Source organism: Paramisgurnus dabryanus, chromosome 19, assembly GCF_030506205.2.
Source record: "Paramisgurnus dabryanus chromosome 19, PD_genome_1.1, whole genome shotgun sequence".
Taxonomy (NCBI): Eukaryota; Metazoa; Chordata; class Actinopteri; order Cypriniformes; family Cobitidae; genus Paramisgurnus; species Paramisgurnus dabryanus.
Genome location: NC_133355.1, coordinates 5,120,199 through 5,138,282, shown reverse-complemented (window position 1 = coordinate 5,138,282; position 18,084 = coordinate 5,120,199). Strand labels below are relative to the sequence as shown.

Sequence of the window (18,084 nt, the reverse complement as noted above, 5' to 3'; positions counted from 1 at the left end):
CACATCTCATGAAAGAAATGTGAATCTCTCACTCAGTTTTATTTAAGAATCAACTAAGTATGCAACTCTGACAATGAATAGAAATACAAATAAGATGTTGACATCATTGGGAGAAAATATAGTAGATCATAGTTAAAAAGCAAACTAAAAGTTACAGAATCAATCCTATCAGATAGATTCTGACAAAACAGGTATTGCTTGGGGGTAAGGTAGAAACATTTTCAGCATAATTTATTTATTTGCATGTAACCTGTCACCACAGGCATCTTTAACTCTTTATTAAATTGAATGAACTCCAATCAATTATGAAACTATAGTGTCATTGTATACACTATGAAAATAAAACATTTTCTATCTATGGATACAGAATGAATGAGTTTATTAATGCATTGACATTAAAGGGATACTTCACCGAAACCCGGCAGTATTACTGAATGACCATGTTTCCCTCCATCATTTCCCCCGGGTTTCTACAGATACAAAGCTGAATGCTAAATCGGTGAAGTATCCCTTTAATTCAGCCTAAGTGGCTAAATGTTTAAACTACACTGAAACAATTTTTAGTTTTAAGGAGTGTAACACAGGCATGGAAAAGCCTAAGTGCTTGGGAGAGATTTAAGATTTGAAAAAATAAGGGCTCACATCCTCTCTGGATATTAAACACCTGTCAGGAAACCCAAAAATGTCTTACCATTTGAATAGCAATAAGCTCTTTCACCCAAATCATAACCATTCACTGTTTAAAAAGTTGTCAAAATATAAACCTAAGTAATCACTGGGTGTCTGGGTCAGTACCCTTTAAAACTCTTAATATATACCATTAGGTACAGAAATATATACATTTGGTGGTACAGTATACCATGGATATTTGAACTCTTTAGGTTCAAAGCTGTACTTTTTAAAAAGGGTAACACCCCAGTGACAGCTGGGTACATATTTTAACTTTTTTTCTGCCAGCGTTAATACAAAGCTGCCAAAGAGACAACGGCTATAGCTATTCAAATTTTTAATTTCCAGGATGACTCACTTCATATTAAAAAAAGATTAACATGATGTCTGTGATGTGACGAAGAGAATGTAAGAAATGTCTTATTGGATCGAAAACATATTGGTGATGCTTGTGAAACATTAGTAATTAAATATAGTAGAAGTCAGCTGTTTTATACACTGATAAAAATAATTCATTGAATTTACTCAAATTTTTTTAAGGTAAATGGTTGCAATCAATTTATGTAAGCTACATTTAAAAACATTTTTTAAATGTAGCTTTAATAAATTGATTGTGACCACTTACATGTACCTTAAAAAATTAGTAAATTGTTATTAAATTAATTAATTAGTAATTAAGTAAATTGAATAAAAAAAAATTTCAGTGTAGTACGTCATCTGTCCACATTACAACAAGAACCTGTGATCAACTGACTTAAAAATACTGTCATCCTTGTTGACAGATCAAAACAAAAAAACCTTGACGTTATTGGGTGTAGACCACTTACACAGGAATTTTGGCTCAGAATATCAATTCTTTACATACACTTCTTTAAAAAAAATGATTAATGTTTCTGAACAGCATTGTTTTCATTTCAGATTAATTTACAGCCATAAGCCAGAGGCAAATTAAAGGTGTGTTCAAGTTGAACTATATGGCATTACTGGACCTGAAAACATTGCAGAGCTTTGGGGGAGACACTATTAAAACATTTTTAACTGTGTAAAGAGTGATGTGTTTAACATGTGCGAGATACCTTACAGTGATGGTGTAGTCATCAGGCCGGAGAAAGTATAAAGTTATGCTATTGACAAAATTAAAAGGAATAAAGCCTGTGTGATAGAATAACAACATAACATCTGAAAGATGTTATTCAAAATATTTAAGTTTTACTTTCTTTTATGTTTTTCTGGGTTAATGAAGCATATCATACTTCACTTCAATGTGCTACTGGCTGGACTTCCAACCTGCACAACCAAACCCCTACAGATGATTCAGAACGCAGCGGCAAGAGTGGTCTTAAATGAGCCAAAGAGGGCTCACGTCACTCCTCTCTTTGTCAAGTACACTGGCTTCCTATAGCATCTCTCATAAAATTTAAAGCCCTGCTCCTGGCCTTTAAAACCACCACTGGGTCAGCACCCCCTTCACTTGCTTATACAGCCCTATGTATCCTCTCGATCCCTGTGCTATGTCACCGAGTGACGGCTTGTGGTGCCATCTCAAAAAGGAAAAAAAACATTAGCGTGTACCTTCTCAGGAGCTGTTCCACAACTGTGAAATGATCTGCCAATCACGACACGATCTGCTGACTCTGTAGCTGTCTTAAAGAATCTGCTAAAAACCCATCTCTTCCACCATTACCTCACTAACTAATATTGGACTTACTATCTTAATCAATTTTTTCTTTATCTGTAGATACTTAAAAACCTGTGGCATGGTTGTTGGTGCCAGACGGGCAGGTCTGAGTATTTCACAATCTGCTCAGTTACTGGGATTTTCACGCAAAACCATTTCCAGGGTTTACAAAGAATGGTGTGAAAAGGGAAAAACATCCAGTATGCGGCAGTCCTGTGGGCGAAAATGCCTTGTTGATGCTAGAGGTCAGAGGAGAATGGGCCGACTGATTCAAACAACTTTGACTAAAATAACCACTCGTTACAACCGAGGTATGCAGCAAAGCATTTGTGAAGCCACAACACACAACCTTGAGGCAGATGGTCTACAACAGCAGAAGACCCCACCGGATACCACTCATCTCCACTACAAATAGGAAAAAGAGGCTATAATTTGAACGAGCTCACCAAAATTGGACAGTTGAAGACTGGAAAAATGTTGCCTGGTCTGATGAGTCTCGATTTCTGTTCAGACATTCAGATGGTAGAGTCAGAATTTGGCGTAAACAGAATGAGAACATGGATCCATCATGCCCTGTTACCACTGTGCAGGCTGGTGGTGGTGGTGTTATGGTGTGGTGGATGTTTTCTTGGTACACTTTAGGCCCCTTAGTGCCAATTGGGCTTCGTTTAAATGCCACGGCCTATCTGAGCATTGTTTCTGACAATGTCCATCCCTTTATGACCACCATGTACCCATCCTCTGATGGCTACTTCAAGCAAAATAATGCACCATGTCACAAACCTCGAATCATTTCAAATTGGTTTCTTGAACATGACAATGAGTTCACTGTCCTAAAATGCCCCCCACAGTCACCAGATCTCAACCCAATAGAGCATCTTTGGGATGTGGTCGAATGGGAGCTTTGTGCCCTGGATGTGCATCCCACAAATCTCCATCAACTGCAAGATGCTATCCTATCTATCAATATGGGCCAACATTTCTAAATAATGCTTTCAGCACCTTGTTGAATCAATGCCACATAGAATTAAGGCAGTTCTGAAGGCGAAAGAGGGTCAAACACAGTATTAGTATGGTGTTCCTAATAATCCTTTAGGTGAGTGTATATTAGTATTTTATATAAGTTCAACCAAACGCAACAACCAGACATTTTGATGCTGGGAAACCATTTTGATAAACTTTCTGAGTTGCTATCACATTAGAACCACTGGGGACACCACTTCCGTTGCTAAAATATGTGCGCAGTCAGGCTATTTGATCACGTAGGCTGTAAAAGTGTCTATCGGTGGGCAAACATGCTGGCACGCAAATTTCACATGTGCAGATGTTAAAATCTCACACTTCAAAACCTATTGCAGTCCATTGTATACTGCCCACCTGTGGTGTTATTTTAGTTAGTCGAAAATTAAAAAACTTCAAGTGGCTTATAATGATGCACTGAGAATTGTGCTTAAAATTAAAAGGTTAAGTAGTGCCAGTGAAATGTTTATGTCTAACAATGTGCCCACTTTTAAAGCTGTTTTAAGACATTTTATGTAGATTTATCTGCAGACTGACAGGGTCTAAGAATATGATCATTGTGTCTAAAGTTGATGTTTCTAATGTGACACAAGGTACACATCTTACTTTTGGAAACATTGGACCCGATGCCTGTATATGTTTTATAAATGATGCCTCATTTGCTTCATTTTTTAATTGTTTTGCATGTTTTATATCTGTTCTGTGTTGTCTCTATGGACCTCTGTGTCTTGAATAAAGCTGATTGATTGATATACAAGCCTGACACCTACTGGCGAGTTTTATTTATCGCAGATTTTTTTAAATTGTAATATTTGAAAGATAAGCAAATGTTTTAACCCCAAAAACTTTATATTCAATAGGTTGTGTGCTGCTTTATATTGTACGAAATAAAATAAAAACTAAAATAAAGTTACAGATAAACATATTAAATACCAAAGAGGTATTGTTTTAATAAATGTATAACATATAAGGTTATATAAACAGTTTTTAATGTTATAAAAACATGATGAGCATAGTGGAACAACGGAACCTGAAACGCATGTGATTCTACTGTCAGAGAGTCTGACCAATAAGAATGAAGTGTGTCGTCATCAAGCACAGCTGAATCGATTTGGCGGCAACATTGCTGCATTTTGCAATCTGAAGAATTAAAACGTCGTCAGATACGCTCACAACATTTTCAAACTTCAGTACGGTAATGTGCAATTAACCTTTGCTTTATAGAAAATATTTGGTTCAAAATGTGAGTCTCGACCTTATATTAGTAGATTACTACATTCATCTTGGTACTGCACAGCCAGAGTTCACAGGGGCGCGGAATCACATGCTTACAGTCACATATATGAGGTAAAATTGAGTGCAAAATGCGTTTCTCTTATAATTTTATATAAACATAGTTTTAATAGTGATGGGAGAAACGAAGTTTTGATTCAACTGAACCAATAGTTTAAAAAATGATTCACTGTTTTGAAGCGCTCGAAACGCAAGAAAGTTGGCGCCATCTGCTGGTGAAAACATTGTAAAAACAACAAGATCTATATTATTTGTTTTTAGTTATTTTTATTGCAAACAGATCATTAACACTTAAACCCACTTTTTTATTATAAACATGTTTGTCATAAAATCCGTCTATAAACAAAAAGTAGGCAAAGTGGTAGTGTTACCAGTCTAAAGGATGAATGTTTTATGAACTTGCAGAATAAAACTGACCGAGTTCACCTATATTAGACACTGGTTAACTTATTTGTGATCAACACCCCCTAGTGGTGAACCATCGGATTTTGGAAACGTTTCGAAACAATTATGGCGTAATGAAGCCTCGTTTGCTAAAATCAAGTGACTTGGCCAGTTTGAAACACGCTCCGAATCACTGAATCGTAACAAAAGATTCATACAAGTTTCGAGGCTTCATGAAGCAGCGCTTCGAAATCGCCCATCTCTAGTTTTTAATATTTGAACTTAAAATAAAAAGTTGGAAATAAACATAAAGGGTTACAGCATTCACATTAGACATTAAAATCAATCACATGACTGTTGTAATTTTGATTGTTTATATACTTTATGAATTTAAAATTACTTTTATTTTATAACATAGCATCATTATTGTTCTGCAAACAGATAAAGGATCAGAGTATAGAAAAAGTATCAGTGTATTCCATTGTTTTACATTTTGCTCATTAGTACATAAATATTAAAATAATTCCTACTCTAAACCACTTGTTTTAAGGAATTCATATAGTGAAATGGTTTCTCTTTAACTTATTTGACAGAATGGATTGTAAGGATCGTTCACCAAAAACTGAACAAGACTATGTTAATATGCAACTGTAAAGATATTTTGTCCTTTGTCTTTGCAAAAACAATTAAATCAAATTTCAGTTTTATCAAACGCTTCAAAAGCAACCCAACAGTACAAACTTGAGTTGTTGAGAATGAAAAAAATTCAACAGTCACAAGTCAACACAAGAATTCATATATATTTCATAAGTTGGCTAATTTGTATAAATCTGTACGATGTAAATGTGAAAAAACTGTTTTAAAATGTTTAACATAAAGAACAATAACGAAACCCAAGGCAAATTGTACAAAAATTTATGAATGTGGTCGTATGAATTGGCCACCTTCTAAAAAAAGTATCAATTGCCATTACAGACAAACAAAACCTTATGGTTTGTAATTTAACCTATGCTGGGTTGTTTTAACCCATCGTTCAGTCAAATATAAACCTGTTTTAGGTTAATTTAACCCAGTTAAGTTAAACCTATTGGCGGCTGGTGACTTCTCTTCCAAAGGGCGCAAATTCAAAATATGTGTTCCTTGCGTCATGTGAACCATGTGCATTATGCGTCATTTCAAAATATGTATCTGCTGCACACGTGCGAAAGGGTTTATGATAAAAGAGACGCTCACTTTCACAAAATACTAGCAAGACACTCACTTAACACTAAACTCTGACATAAGATCTGGCAAACAAACATCAGCGTCTCTTTTATCATAAACCTCTTCGAAGCATCTGCAGCAGGCTTGTATACTGACATCACACATGATGCACAAAAGTTTACATGACGCGGCGCTAACATATTTTGAAATACATGTTGTGACGAGCTACGCATTGTTCTACCTCGAAAAGAAGTCACCGACCGCCACTGATTAAGCCTCAGAAAAATACTACCTTAACACTACTTTGTATCGTTTAATATGTTTTGTTCAATTGAAATTCTACGCATTTATAATGATACTTTTGTAAACTCTGGCTCTCTGGAATACTTTATTCTGATTGGTCACTTCAACCACCCTTCATGTTCCTCAATAAAACCTACACTTTCAGCGTTAAGTGACTTACATTACCATTACACTCTGAGCATCTGCCAATATCTGACAGCATTCATACGAAAAAGTCTATGTTTTTGTCTGCAATATTGCAATTTGGTATTGTACAACAATGACATCGTTCTTCCAAATGCGACTTGCTTCATGTCCAACCCTTGTACATTAAAAGCTTATTTTCCCGGTGAAGTCGAATGATTGTTTTATATTCATAGTCTCCCGCATGACTTTCAGAAGCAACTGGAGTCAATGTTTGGTCAAAATAATGATGCCAGTTTCCATCTTTTGTAGCTCCAAACCCAAAAACATGAACCTGAAAGAGAGTTCATCCTGCATAAATATTTGTCGCTCATTGAAAAGCACATTCAAGGTAAATTGTAATCTACAAAAAAGTTGTTTTGTTTCCAACTTCAACTTTGCTCTCTTAGATTAAAATCTGTCAAATATAAACAAAGTGGATTTCTTCACGTTCACATTTGAGAAAAAGTTCACATTGGATTATAGGAGGAAGTTTGGTCCGTGTAACGCTTTTTGTAAGTTCTTTTTTCAATTTGCACCATCAAAATGAATCAAATGAAAAATTGGTTTCAAAGTTTAATTTTTCAATTTTCATGAGTACTTCACAAAGGGATAATTGTCTTTTGGTTTAATTTTAAATTCTACGTGTTTAGGTTGTTGCTTTAGAATTTCAGGTTTTTGAAAAAACAGAAAAATGACGACTTATTCTAATTTTCCATTTCTGTGTTTGCGCTTGCGGCTGGAACGTATCATTATCGGCGGGGGTGGAGTATAGTCTACAGCCGGTCACGGACCCACAGCGCTATCGCGTTAAATTTAACCATATTTATCTCCTCTATGTATATTACACATTTATTAAATATATTTTAATAACAATAAAGCCTGTAAACATTTATCTATCGGGCCTCAGTTGCCGTTTTGGTTTTTATCAGTAGATGGCGATGTAACAGCCTGGCAGTAAGTGCATGCACTCGAGACGTGATGGATAAACTTGTATCTGCCGCAGTTCAGCCTGCATATTGGCTCGAAAATTTTAATCATGTTACCCCGAGATATTACGAGGTAGCGAGTCAGGTTTGTAACCCGAAAGTTGCCGTTTCGAGTCTCCCGGCCGGCCGCTTGTGACTGACGTGCCCTTGAGCGAGGCACCTTAACCCCATTGCTCCCCGGGCGCTGGGTGCCCACTGCTCCGGGTGTGTGTTCATGGCAGTGCGCAGGGCCGCTGGAAGTCATTTTGAACAGGGGGTGCTGTGAATTTTTTTTTTTTTTTACAAAAAACCTATGAGACAATAGGTCCATTTAAGATACATTTTAAAAATAAATACATTGAGTTTCACACTACTCTATTGTCATATACACTTTAGTGCACACAGCAGGGTCTGAAACACACAGACATCAGATTAATATATGCGCTATTAATCAGAAGCATAAATACTTATAACAATTCCAGGGGAAATTACTTTCGTTACAACTTCAGACATACATTACATATATATATTTACATACAACATATAATATTATAACAACATATAATATTAAATAAACTTCAAAATTTTCAATGTCCAGACGAACATATTTTACTTTCGTTTTTAAGTTAGGATCACACGTCGATTAACAGTGGTAAAATATTCTCACAATTACATACCTTATATAGACCTTTTTATACTAAATAGTACTATTGCTGACTTTTTTAACTTATAAATAATTCATACATTGAACAAAAATAATAATGGGTCTAGTTCTGATATTGTATACTTTTATAAAGAAATACATGCTGTATAATTACATTTTTAGAATATATTAGGCTTTATATAAGGTTTGTACTCTAAAAATACTTTATTTGTTACAAACAAGAGAGAAAGAATTTACAAACGTTCTCATTTTACCATATCCATTATGCAGGCTGAACTGCGGCAGATAAAAGTTTATCCATCACGTCTCGAGTGCATGCCATGCCGTTACATCGCCATCTACTGATAAAAACCAAAACGGCAACCGAGGTCCGATAGATAAATGATTACAGGCATTATAGTCATTCAAAATATATTTAATAAATGTGTAATATAGATGAGATACATATGGTGAGATTTAACCAGGATTTAACGCATTATCGCTGTGGGTCCGTGTCCAGCTGTAGACTACACCACCCCCGGCGATAATGGTACGTCCCAGCAGCAAACGCAAACACAGAAATGGAAAATTAGAAAAAGAAGTCATTTTTTTGTTTGTTCCAAAAGTAAAAACCTGAAATTCTAAAGTAACAACCTAAACACGTAGAATTGAAAATTAAACCGCGAGACAAATATCCGTTTGTGAAGTACTCATGAAAATTGAAAAATGAAAGTTTGAAACCAATTTTTCATTTGATTCACTTTGATGCTGCAAATTGAAAAAAGAACTGAAAAGGGTTACACGGACCAAGTTTCAGTATGTTTTCATAAAAAATACTGGGTTTATCTCTAAATTGACCTGTATACTGTCACTAAAGTGTCACATGTGAAATGAATTCATATGTGCAGTGCAAAGACCTTTTGTTCTTGTATAAACAGCATGTACTTTATTTTTATATACAGCCTTAAACAACACCAATGTCACACTGAAGTCACTCCACATACAACGTCACTAATCTCACTACTACGTAAAAATGTTTTTTTTTTTTTTTTTGAGAACTAAAATGAATGGTTTACCTCGTCACAGATGTGCAGTGCGAATATCACCGTTAGGAAACCAGTAGACGGATATCTGCCATGATTCTCTGTCCAGTTCTTATAGACATATTTCATAAACTCTGGGTGAAGTATCATCACCTGAAACAAAAAAAAAAAAACAGGAAGATTATGAACAACATTTCTCGATGCTTGTTGGCAAAAATGATGCTCTGGTATAGATATAAACTTAATTGAGATAATTCGCCATGAAACTCTGTCATGAAGGTCTGCACTGTTTACCTTGTCCTTATTGGCTTTTATTGTAGATGGAACATATGTATATGTTCTGAAAAAAAAACAGATAATATTGAATTAAACCGAAATATTATATATATATATATACACGTGAGGAAAATAAGTATTTGACACATCAGCATTTTATCAGTAAGGGGATTTCTAAGTGGGCTATTGACACACAATTTCCACCAGATGTAGCCATCAAGCTAAATATTGTATTCATACAAAGAAATCAGAACATTTAAGTATACAAGTTGAGTCATAATCTAAATAATATCAGTGTTGCTAGTTGTTTAAAGTATGCTATGGTTAGAGTATTATTATTATATTTATTACGTATTGTGTGTAATAATAAAATGAGTAATTCTTACTCGTTGATGTCTTTAGTGGTAAAGGCACTGATAAGCCACTCAATGTCCAAAATCTTAAAAGGAAAAAACACCAGATGAGTGGAGTTGTCCAAATCCATGGCGCTCTCAGGGTAGAAAATCCGGTGAGTGGTATTTGAACCCACGTCCACTTCGAAGCCTTTTGTTGGACCTTTATTGATCCTGAGGGACAAACACGCAGCGTTGTAAGTAAATAACACAATGATTTTCAATAAGTTTGTCATTAAACTGACCCTTGCCTGCCAGCAAGGAATTTTAAGTTTAAAAGATATCTTAAAACTGCCCTTACAAAAAATAAGTATATTAAAAATATGTGTATTTTCTTAAGTATACTTAAGTAAAATTCAAAGTAATTTTAAGTTCATTTTATGCAGTAAATATAATAATATTAATGTACTTTTAGTATCAGTGGCAGCCGTTGACTTCTTTTTTGAGGGCGCACGATGCGAAGCTCGTCACAACATTTAGCCCATCATGTGGCTAATCATTTCAAAATATGTGTTTGGCAGGTCATATACACTTATGTGCATCACATGTGATGTCAAAATACGAGCCTGCTGCAGACACATGCGTCTGAAGGGTTTATGATAAAAGAAACGCCCGCATTTGCCAGATACTCGCATAATCTCATGCGTAATCAGAGTTTAGTGTTAAGTTTGTGTCTTGCGTCTCTTTTATCATAAATCCTTTCAGCGCATGTGCAGCAGGCTTATATTTTGACAAGAGGCATGATGCACATATCATATAACGCAACAAAGACATATTTTGAAATGACAAGCAACATACGACACTCCGAACACACATTTTAAATTTGCGCCCCTCAGAAGAGAAGTCACCGGCCGCCACTTAGTAGTATACTTGTCATGTACTATTTTAATTCTGCCTGGGTCTAAATTGGCCCACTTTTTAGTTTATTAAAGTATACCTTTAAGTGTAACATTAATAAACTACAAGTAAACTTGCACATACAGTATACAGATCGTTTACTTGTTCAATACTTGTAGTTAGAGATGCATCGATATCAGCCGATGAATGCAGGAAAATGCAATGAATTTAAGCTCTGTTTATAGGAAATGTAAAATAAATATCACTAGTTTAATGTTAATGGTCAATATATAAAAATTCCAAACTATCGGCATCGGCAGATATCAATCTGAATAATCGGTTATTGGTATTGGTGGAAAACAATTGCCTTAAAGTTTTTAAGTAAGCTAAAATAACAAAATTAGTAAAGACAAAAGTCACGTTTAATCAGAGTCATTTATTTGTGGCCACAAGTAAAAATTGTATCAAACATTTGTAGCAGGTGTATATATATTATAACGGAGCATATTTGGAAGGTTTTTAAGGTCATCCATCAGTATGGCTCCTCCTTTTCAGTTATCAGTGTTTTGGAGGCCTCCAATACCTGACTGTGCCCACATATCAAGTTCAAAACTTAAAAAAAAAGAAAAACATCATTACAATCCTTTAACATTAATGCAAGCAAGTGTATGTGTCGATTAAAGAATAACAACCATCTTTTTTGTATATGTATAAATAACAGAGTTTTTAAATGAAAAATGGTTAGAGAGACAACATTTAATACAGTAGTATTAATAATATAAAATAAAGAAGAAAGCTAAAAAAAATCTGTGTTTGTGAGTCTCTGTACAAATAGGACATGTAAGCATTTGGTAGGACATTATATTTCAGAATAATTTAAAGGAATAATCCACCGAAAAAAATGAAAATTAACCCATGATTTACTCACCGCCAAGACATCCGAGATGCATATGAACAGCTTCTTTCAGATGAACACAATCGGAGTTGCATTAGGAAATGTCCTGGCTCTTTCAAGCTTTATAATGGTAGTAAACAGGGCTGGAGATTTTAAAGCCCAAAAAATGAATCCATCTTTAACAACAGTAATCCATATTGCTTCAGTGGGTTAATAAAGGCGTTCTGAGGGTAATCAATGCGATTTTGAAGAAAAAATATCCCTATTTTAAACTTTATAAACTATAATTATTAATAGTATCAGGGTAGGACGTAGCATTTGAACATTTTCCTTGTGTCTTCATGATGTAAAGTAAATAACTCTTGCCTTCTTAAATATCATAATTTCTCAACACATAACAACATCAAATGGACACAAAACTGATGTCGGTCATAAGTTTATTTGCTACCTCATGACAAAGTCTTTGGAATCTATGAGAGGTCCATAATGCGATCCCAGAAGGTTTCCAGAGTTCCCGACCACAGCACAGGTTCTCCCGCGGTTTGGATGACTATCCGAGTAGTTATTTTTATCTGGAAAAAGTGGGAACAGTTTCCTCGACACGGTTGTGTAGTTGTGAAAATAAAGCTCCTTTTGTAGACCCTGTGTGATATAAGAAATTAAAAGTATGTCATTTTTAATTAAGATCTTAATTGAGGTTAACAATAACATGTAAATGCTAGACCAAAATCTTTCATGATCTTATGTTTGTGATGTAATCAGTCTTTTTGAGTGAATGAATCAAAGGAAGCGAAAGAGCATACAGTCTCATAAGTTTGACCTATAGATACACACAGATACAATAACACAAAGATGTTATTGAAACTATTGTGTATTTTTCTGTAGTTCGGTCAAGCCGTGCTCAACAGTTTGCATGCTCAAACGGATCTGCTTTTTGTGATTTGTTAAAAAGATGTTTATGAATTTGAATATTTAAATAGTTATTGATTATTTGCTATTTTCTGGTGTAGTAGCTAAGAAATATAATTGAAATAAAAGTTTGTGTTTAACCGAAAGATACATTTTTGATTTCTAACTCTTTGTTCACATTTGACATAACAGACTGTTTTTCCAAGAATACTTGTAGAGATGGGTATTGCAAGATCATTTTTGTATACGTGCCTATTCAAGCACAAGGAAATGCATACACTTCTAAAAACAAACCACAAAGGTTCTTCATTTTGATGCCATAGATCAGGTGTCTCCCACCCTGCTCCTAGTGAGCTACCGTCCTGCAGACTTCTAACCCAGACCCAACACACCTGTATGTAATTATCAAGCAACCATGAACACTTTGAATAGCTGTGTTTGATTGATGTTGGGGTCTAAAATCTGCAGGACTTGATTTTTTTCTCTCTTGCAAATTTAATATTAATATATTAAATACAATAAATTCTTTCCTTAGGAGCTGAGGTATTTGCAGATATGTTTGTAAAGAGGACTTTGCGACCCACGGTAAGTCATTTTAATAAAAATCTCAATATATGAGGACATTCAAGCTTTAAGGTGAAAATACTATCTGCTAGGTTGCCATTGTCATCTTTAGCCAGTACACTACAGATCATGGGCGTAGATTTAGGGTGGGACGCTAGGGACATGTCCCTAGCAATATTCAGGGAAGACTGAATTGTCCCTAGCAATAATTTCGACCAAACAATTAATCTGTATTTATATATAACCACTAATGTCCTTCTTATTCTTGAGTTTTCTATTTTTTACTTATTATATTTTTTTCAGGAATCATTTAAATGAGACTAGAAATCTTTTGCAATCCCGTTCTGTAAAAATGACGCTCTATGTGGTACACAAACGGTTAACAGCTTTCGTTCTCTGCAATGCCCGCCTCCGTAACTCACATCGCTAATATGATTGGCTTTGCATTTCTTTAGTCCCGCCTCTCTAATCACATTGCTAATATGATTGGATTAGCATTTCTTGAGTCCCGCCTCTCTAAATCACATCACTTTATGGGCTTGTCTTTACTCGCTACGTGTGATAGGATGGTTTCACTTTGTACAACGCGCCAAAGTTCACTCAACAAGACGCGCGTGATTATTCGGGCTACAGGTAAGTGAGGAAGAAAGTATTATTATACCCACTGTAACTGTTTCATGCACAAAATACGGAACAAGTTGTGTCACATAATGATTTAAGGACAGTGTTTTCACCAATACACGACAATCCCATGTTAACCTGAGGAGTTGCAAACTTTTGTCAACCTTTTATAAATGGGGTAGCAAGGTTATTTAGGGGGTCCATAATCCATGAAAGAAAATAACCCCAACATGGTAAAAACATGAATTCATGTCATGATTGCTGAATACTTTACTGCACTGTGGTCATTACTTGCACAGATGTAGACATAATGAAAGGTTGCATTTAAAACTTAAAATTATTTTTTTTCACACCGATTAACTGTCTGTTAATGAAAAGAAGATTTAATGTGAACTACAGAAACGTTAATAAACGTTGTTCAGGAAACAGCATGATATACGTACCAACTTCGACACTGGGATTTTTTTGGCAAAATTAAATTAAGAATTAAATATTAATTGCATATTCTTCATTGTTATAAAGTAAATATGGTTATATCTTACAATGTGATTTTCTTTTTTTTTGACAAAGACTTAAACAGTTACTGTTTATTAGGCTCTAGGACATAACCAATTGTTTATTATAAATTTGGGATGGCCGGGGGTGGCGAGTCAGATGTTACTGAGTAAAGTGCATACTGAGTTGTCTGTTGTTTGTGTCAAGTAAACGGTGATAAACAGTTTTTGCAATTCAACCATTTTATTTATGTCCCCACCAATGCCAGAATCAAACCTACGCCCTTGCTACAGATTCAATACAATTAATGGACTTAACACTAAACGCTTGTTAACAGCTTCTTGTCTGTCTTTATCAGACTGCCATAACCAAAATCTGCCAGAATAAAGATGATTTTGGGGGAGAAAGACAAAGACATTTTTTTAATGAGTAATTGAACATTTTGTACTGCAAATATTGTACACCATTCCTGATGTAAATTAAATAATATATATTAAATATATTTGAAATGAACTGTTTGATTCTGTTTTAACCAACTTTTATTTATTCAACGATGTTACCAATTGAAAAAAATGTATTGCACTGATCCAACTATTCACTTTTACATCATATTAAAGGGGTTTCTTGGACGGGGCTTATCCTAGTCCCAGACTAAAATGCATGTTTGGGCTGCTTTCATTTCAAAACACCTTGCACGGACATATTTTAACATATATCAGTGCCATTGTTTTGTCTAAAGATGCACACCAGTATAGTTTGTGTAAGGTTTGTTTGTAAAAAAACTACTTAAATGTCCTAAAATAACTAAGTTAGTCCTGGATTAATCTAAACTTATACTAAACTTACTTAAAATTGTTCCCACTTTAGCACATAAAAGTACACAAAAAACACTATAGTCTATTAGTCTAGCTGCCAGTATGTTGAAGAATACCATAAAGTAATTTTGCATATACATTTTTCACCAGGTGGTGTTTATTTGCTTCAATTGCTTTTTCAGTACATTTAGAAGCACATATAAACCATATTTAAATACAAAATAAGTTTTTACGAAAGTACTTCACAAGATGTATTAAAGTGCCACTAAAATGGTTTGTTTTTTAACTTATTGCATTATTAAACTATAATTTGATGTAACATAAACGGCATTGCTTTCGAGGCCCATAAGAGGGCTCTGGGGAATGTAATAACAATAGCAAGTAAACAGTTAAGAATAAAGTTACAGGGTATAGATCAAGGTAGAGTGCTGAACAAGGCAAATACTATGGTGAATGATACTATCAGATACTTTTGAATTGTTATCTGGTCATCGATATTGTATTCATAGATGTATAAGAAATATGATGAAACATTTGTTGCTTATACAGTCAAGTTCTTAAATCTTTCTCCCTGGGGAGGCAATTGATGAACTATATTGGCTGTTTTATGATGTTGTTTTATTAAATTTGTTATTTTTCTTATTTATGTGAAATGCTAAAATGTTTATGCTGCAAAAACACTTTCCCAACAGGGATAAATAAATTCTACTTCTACTGTACTACAAAAACATCACAGTAAATTCATACTTAAGTTTGATCTTTTATTTGTCTGGTAAGAACACTGTATAAAGTTATATTAAACTGCACTTTTTTCACAAGGGTATTTAAAGCAATTTTATCCACTAAAGGTTTTGTGAAACAGAAAGGTTCTTCAGGGTTCTAAATGGAACCGTATAATTAAACGTTGTTCTTGGATCTATACCAGGGGTGTCCACTCCTGCTCCTGGAGGGCCGGTGTCTCTGCAGAGTTTTATTCCAACCCTAATCAAACACACCTGATCCAGCTAATTAAAGTCTTACTAGGCAGACTAGATACTTTGAGGCAGGTGTGTTGAGGTAAGTTTTAGCTAAACTCTGCAGGACACAGGCCCTCCAGGACCGACTTTGGACACCCCTGATCTATACTGTAAAACATAACCAACCACATAATAAATATGTATCAAGTGAATTTTACACCCACCCAGCTCTGTTAAAGGATTTTCATAGTGATCTCATAAAAGAAACATTAAAGAAATGTTTCCTTTATTGGTTCCAAAAAGAACCTTTTAGTCAGAAGGTCTTCCATTTCTTATTTATCTTTCAATAGTCTAGAAAACCATACTACAAAGAACCTTTATTGTGTTTTATGGATGTTAAACATTTATATGAAACCATACGACCTGACAGATCACCTTTGAGTGACCTTTATTATAGAGTGTATAACAAAACATACTACACTGTATATTCAACTTTTTAAAGGATTAAAAGTTTCCTCTAATAAATGATCGATTAATGATAAATAGCCTATATTAACTGGATAAAACTGCGTGACAACTATTCCCATTCAGGCTTTATGCAAAGTTTGAGCAAATTCTTACCCTCCACCATCTCCAGACGTCTGGTCTTAACGCGCGGTTCCTGCTGTTGAGCAACAGTTGGACTGTCGGTGCGTAACGCGCGCTGAACCAGTCCGTGCGCTCTTGGTCCGGAGAGCAATTGCGATAAACGCAGGCATCGATCTCGGACACACGATGGTTGTTGTTAAAAAGCTTTCCTGAGTTTTCAAAGTACAAACACAAGATGATTGTTGAGCTCAGAAGCAAAGTCGCAATGCGGTGATAAGGTTTCAGTTTGGGTAAGACCATTGCCATGTTTCCCTATGTAGAGTTGCGCCTGCGATCGGCTAGAGTATAAGAGACCTGCAGAGAGAAAAATTTAAACACAATTTTGTCAAAACAAAGTACAGTATAAATAAAGGTGCTACAAATACATTTACAATACACTTTTTGGTTTCCCAATGTACTCAATGAATTTGTCAAAATATTACATAAAAACACGTTTTATACAGAACCACTACACCATAGCTAAAATATGGTCAACCCACGTTGCTTTAAAATTAACCTGAAATTACCACATTTCAACCAAATTATATATGTGTTAAAACAACACAACAATGTAGCAAATACTTTTAATATAACATTTTTTTATTTAATATAAATAATCTATAGCAATAATAACTAAATGATTCATGGTTGTGAATTCAGCCTCACATAAAGAGTAAACAAATAGCGCAGATCGTTTCCTAAAGTCGCATCTATGCCTCCATTCAAAACGATTCCGTGATTAAACATGAAACTTATGACTGAGTGTTAAAATTGCTTACCTGGTTTTGTATGTATCACATGTTCCTCAGATTAACAGTGTCATATGGCATGGCGCAATTTAGAAGACTGTTTGGCTTCGGGTTAAACAACAGTCAGACTTTGATGGTTGAGCTCTGGTCGAGCCGGTTCATATACCTGTTATGATATAGGGTTTATGGCATATTCATTCTTGAGTTTTAAACACCTGTTTAAACGCGTCATGATGTTTCCGGAACGGGAGAATTTCTAAACTCTACTTCCCAGCGGGCACCGTGACGTCAATTTGACATCAACAAATAGTCAAGATTTTGACCACCATGTATAACGTGCATGAATATGCATATTTTCATTATATTTTGTAATTATTTCCTTGTGGTTGTAAAGAGGCGCAACAAAGGTATCAATCTGACATGTTTTTTCTGGTCCCTATATCTCAGGTCAATATCATTGACATTAAATCGATGTTGATTTGATGTCAGGAAATAAGATGTCAAATTGATGTAAAATTTATGTCAAAACAATGTCTGAAAAAGTATATTTATAACTCATTGTAAATCAATGAGACTCATTTT

The 18,084-nt window shown here is 34.8% G+C and overlaps 2 protein-coding genes and 1 long non-coding RNA gene across 6 annotated transcripts in view; 2 read left to right on the top strand and 1 right to left on the bottom strand.

Moving 5' to 3' along the window:
* The window catches only part of khdrbs3 (KH domain containing, RNA binding, signal transduction associated 3), a 453,020-nt gene that overhangs the window by 66,571 nt on the left and 368,365 nt on the right, over positions 1–18,084 (top strand). The window lies entirely within an intron of this gene.
* LOC135775484 (CMP-N-acetylneuraminate-beta-galactosamide-alpha-2,3-sialyltransferase 1-like) lies at positions 4,908–17,675 on the bottom strand. Of its 4 annotated transcripts, none has more exons than XM_065285750.1 (7): positions 17,533–17,675; positions 16,748–17,068; positions 12,215–12,408; positions 10,029–10,208; positions 9,661–9,706; positions 9,400–9,519; positions 4,908–7,007 (listed from the first exon to the last, which is right to left on the bottom strand). In XM_065285750.1, the coding sequence occupies exons 2-7, from the start codon at positions 17,018–17,020 to the stop codon at positions 6,840–6,842; spliced, it is 981 nt and encodes a 326-aa protein (XP_065141822.1). In that variant the 5' UTR covers positions 17,021–17,068; positions 17,533–17,675; the 3' UTR covers positions 4,908–6,839. The 4 variants fall into 4 exon arrangements, with proteins under 4 accessions (XP_065141822.1, XP_065141831.1, XP_065141805.1 ...); XM_065285759.2 differs by having other exon boundaries at positions 16,748–17,042; positions 17,533–17,671; XM_065285733.1 differs by lacking the exon at positions 17,533–17,675 and adding an exon at positions 17,420–17,524 and having other exon boundaries at positions 16,748–17,042.
* Positions 12,713–14,767, top strand: LOC135775508 (uncharacterized). The gene is made up of 3 exons (XR_010543889.2): positions 12,713–13,069; positions 13,211–13,260; positions 14,714–14,767. It is a non-coding gene; the product is annotated as an uncharacterized lncRNA (long non-coding RNA).

Bases quoted from the DNA above. Each gene is read 5' to 3' on its own strand.
- LOC135775484 (XM_065285750.1), bottom strand. From the start codon at position 17,020: ATGGCAATGGTCTTACCCAAACTGAAACCTTATCACCGCATTGCGACT. The intron at 9,707-10,028 runs GTAAGAATTACT...TTTTTTTTTCAG, and splicing joins ACCACTAAAGACATCAACGA to AACATATACATATGTTCCAT. The intron at 7,008-9,399 runs GTAAACCATTCA...ACTCTCTTTCAG, and splicing joins CACTGCACATCTGTGACGAG to GTTCATGTTTTTGGGTTTGG.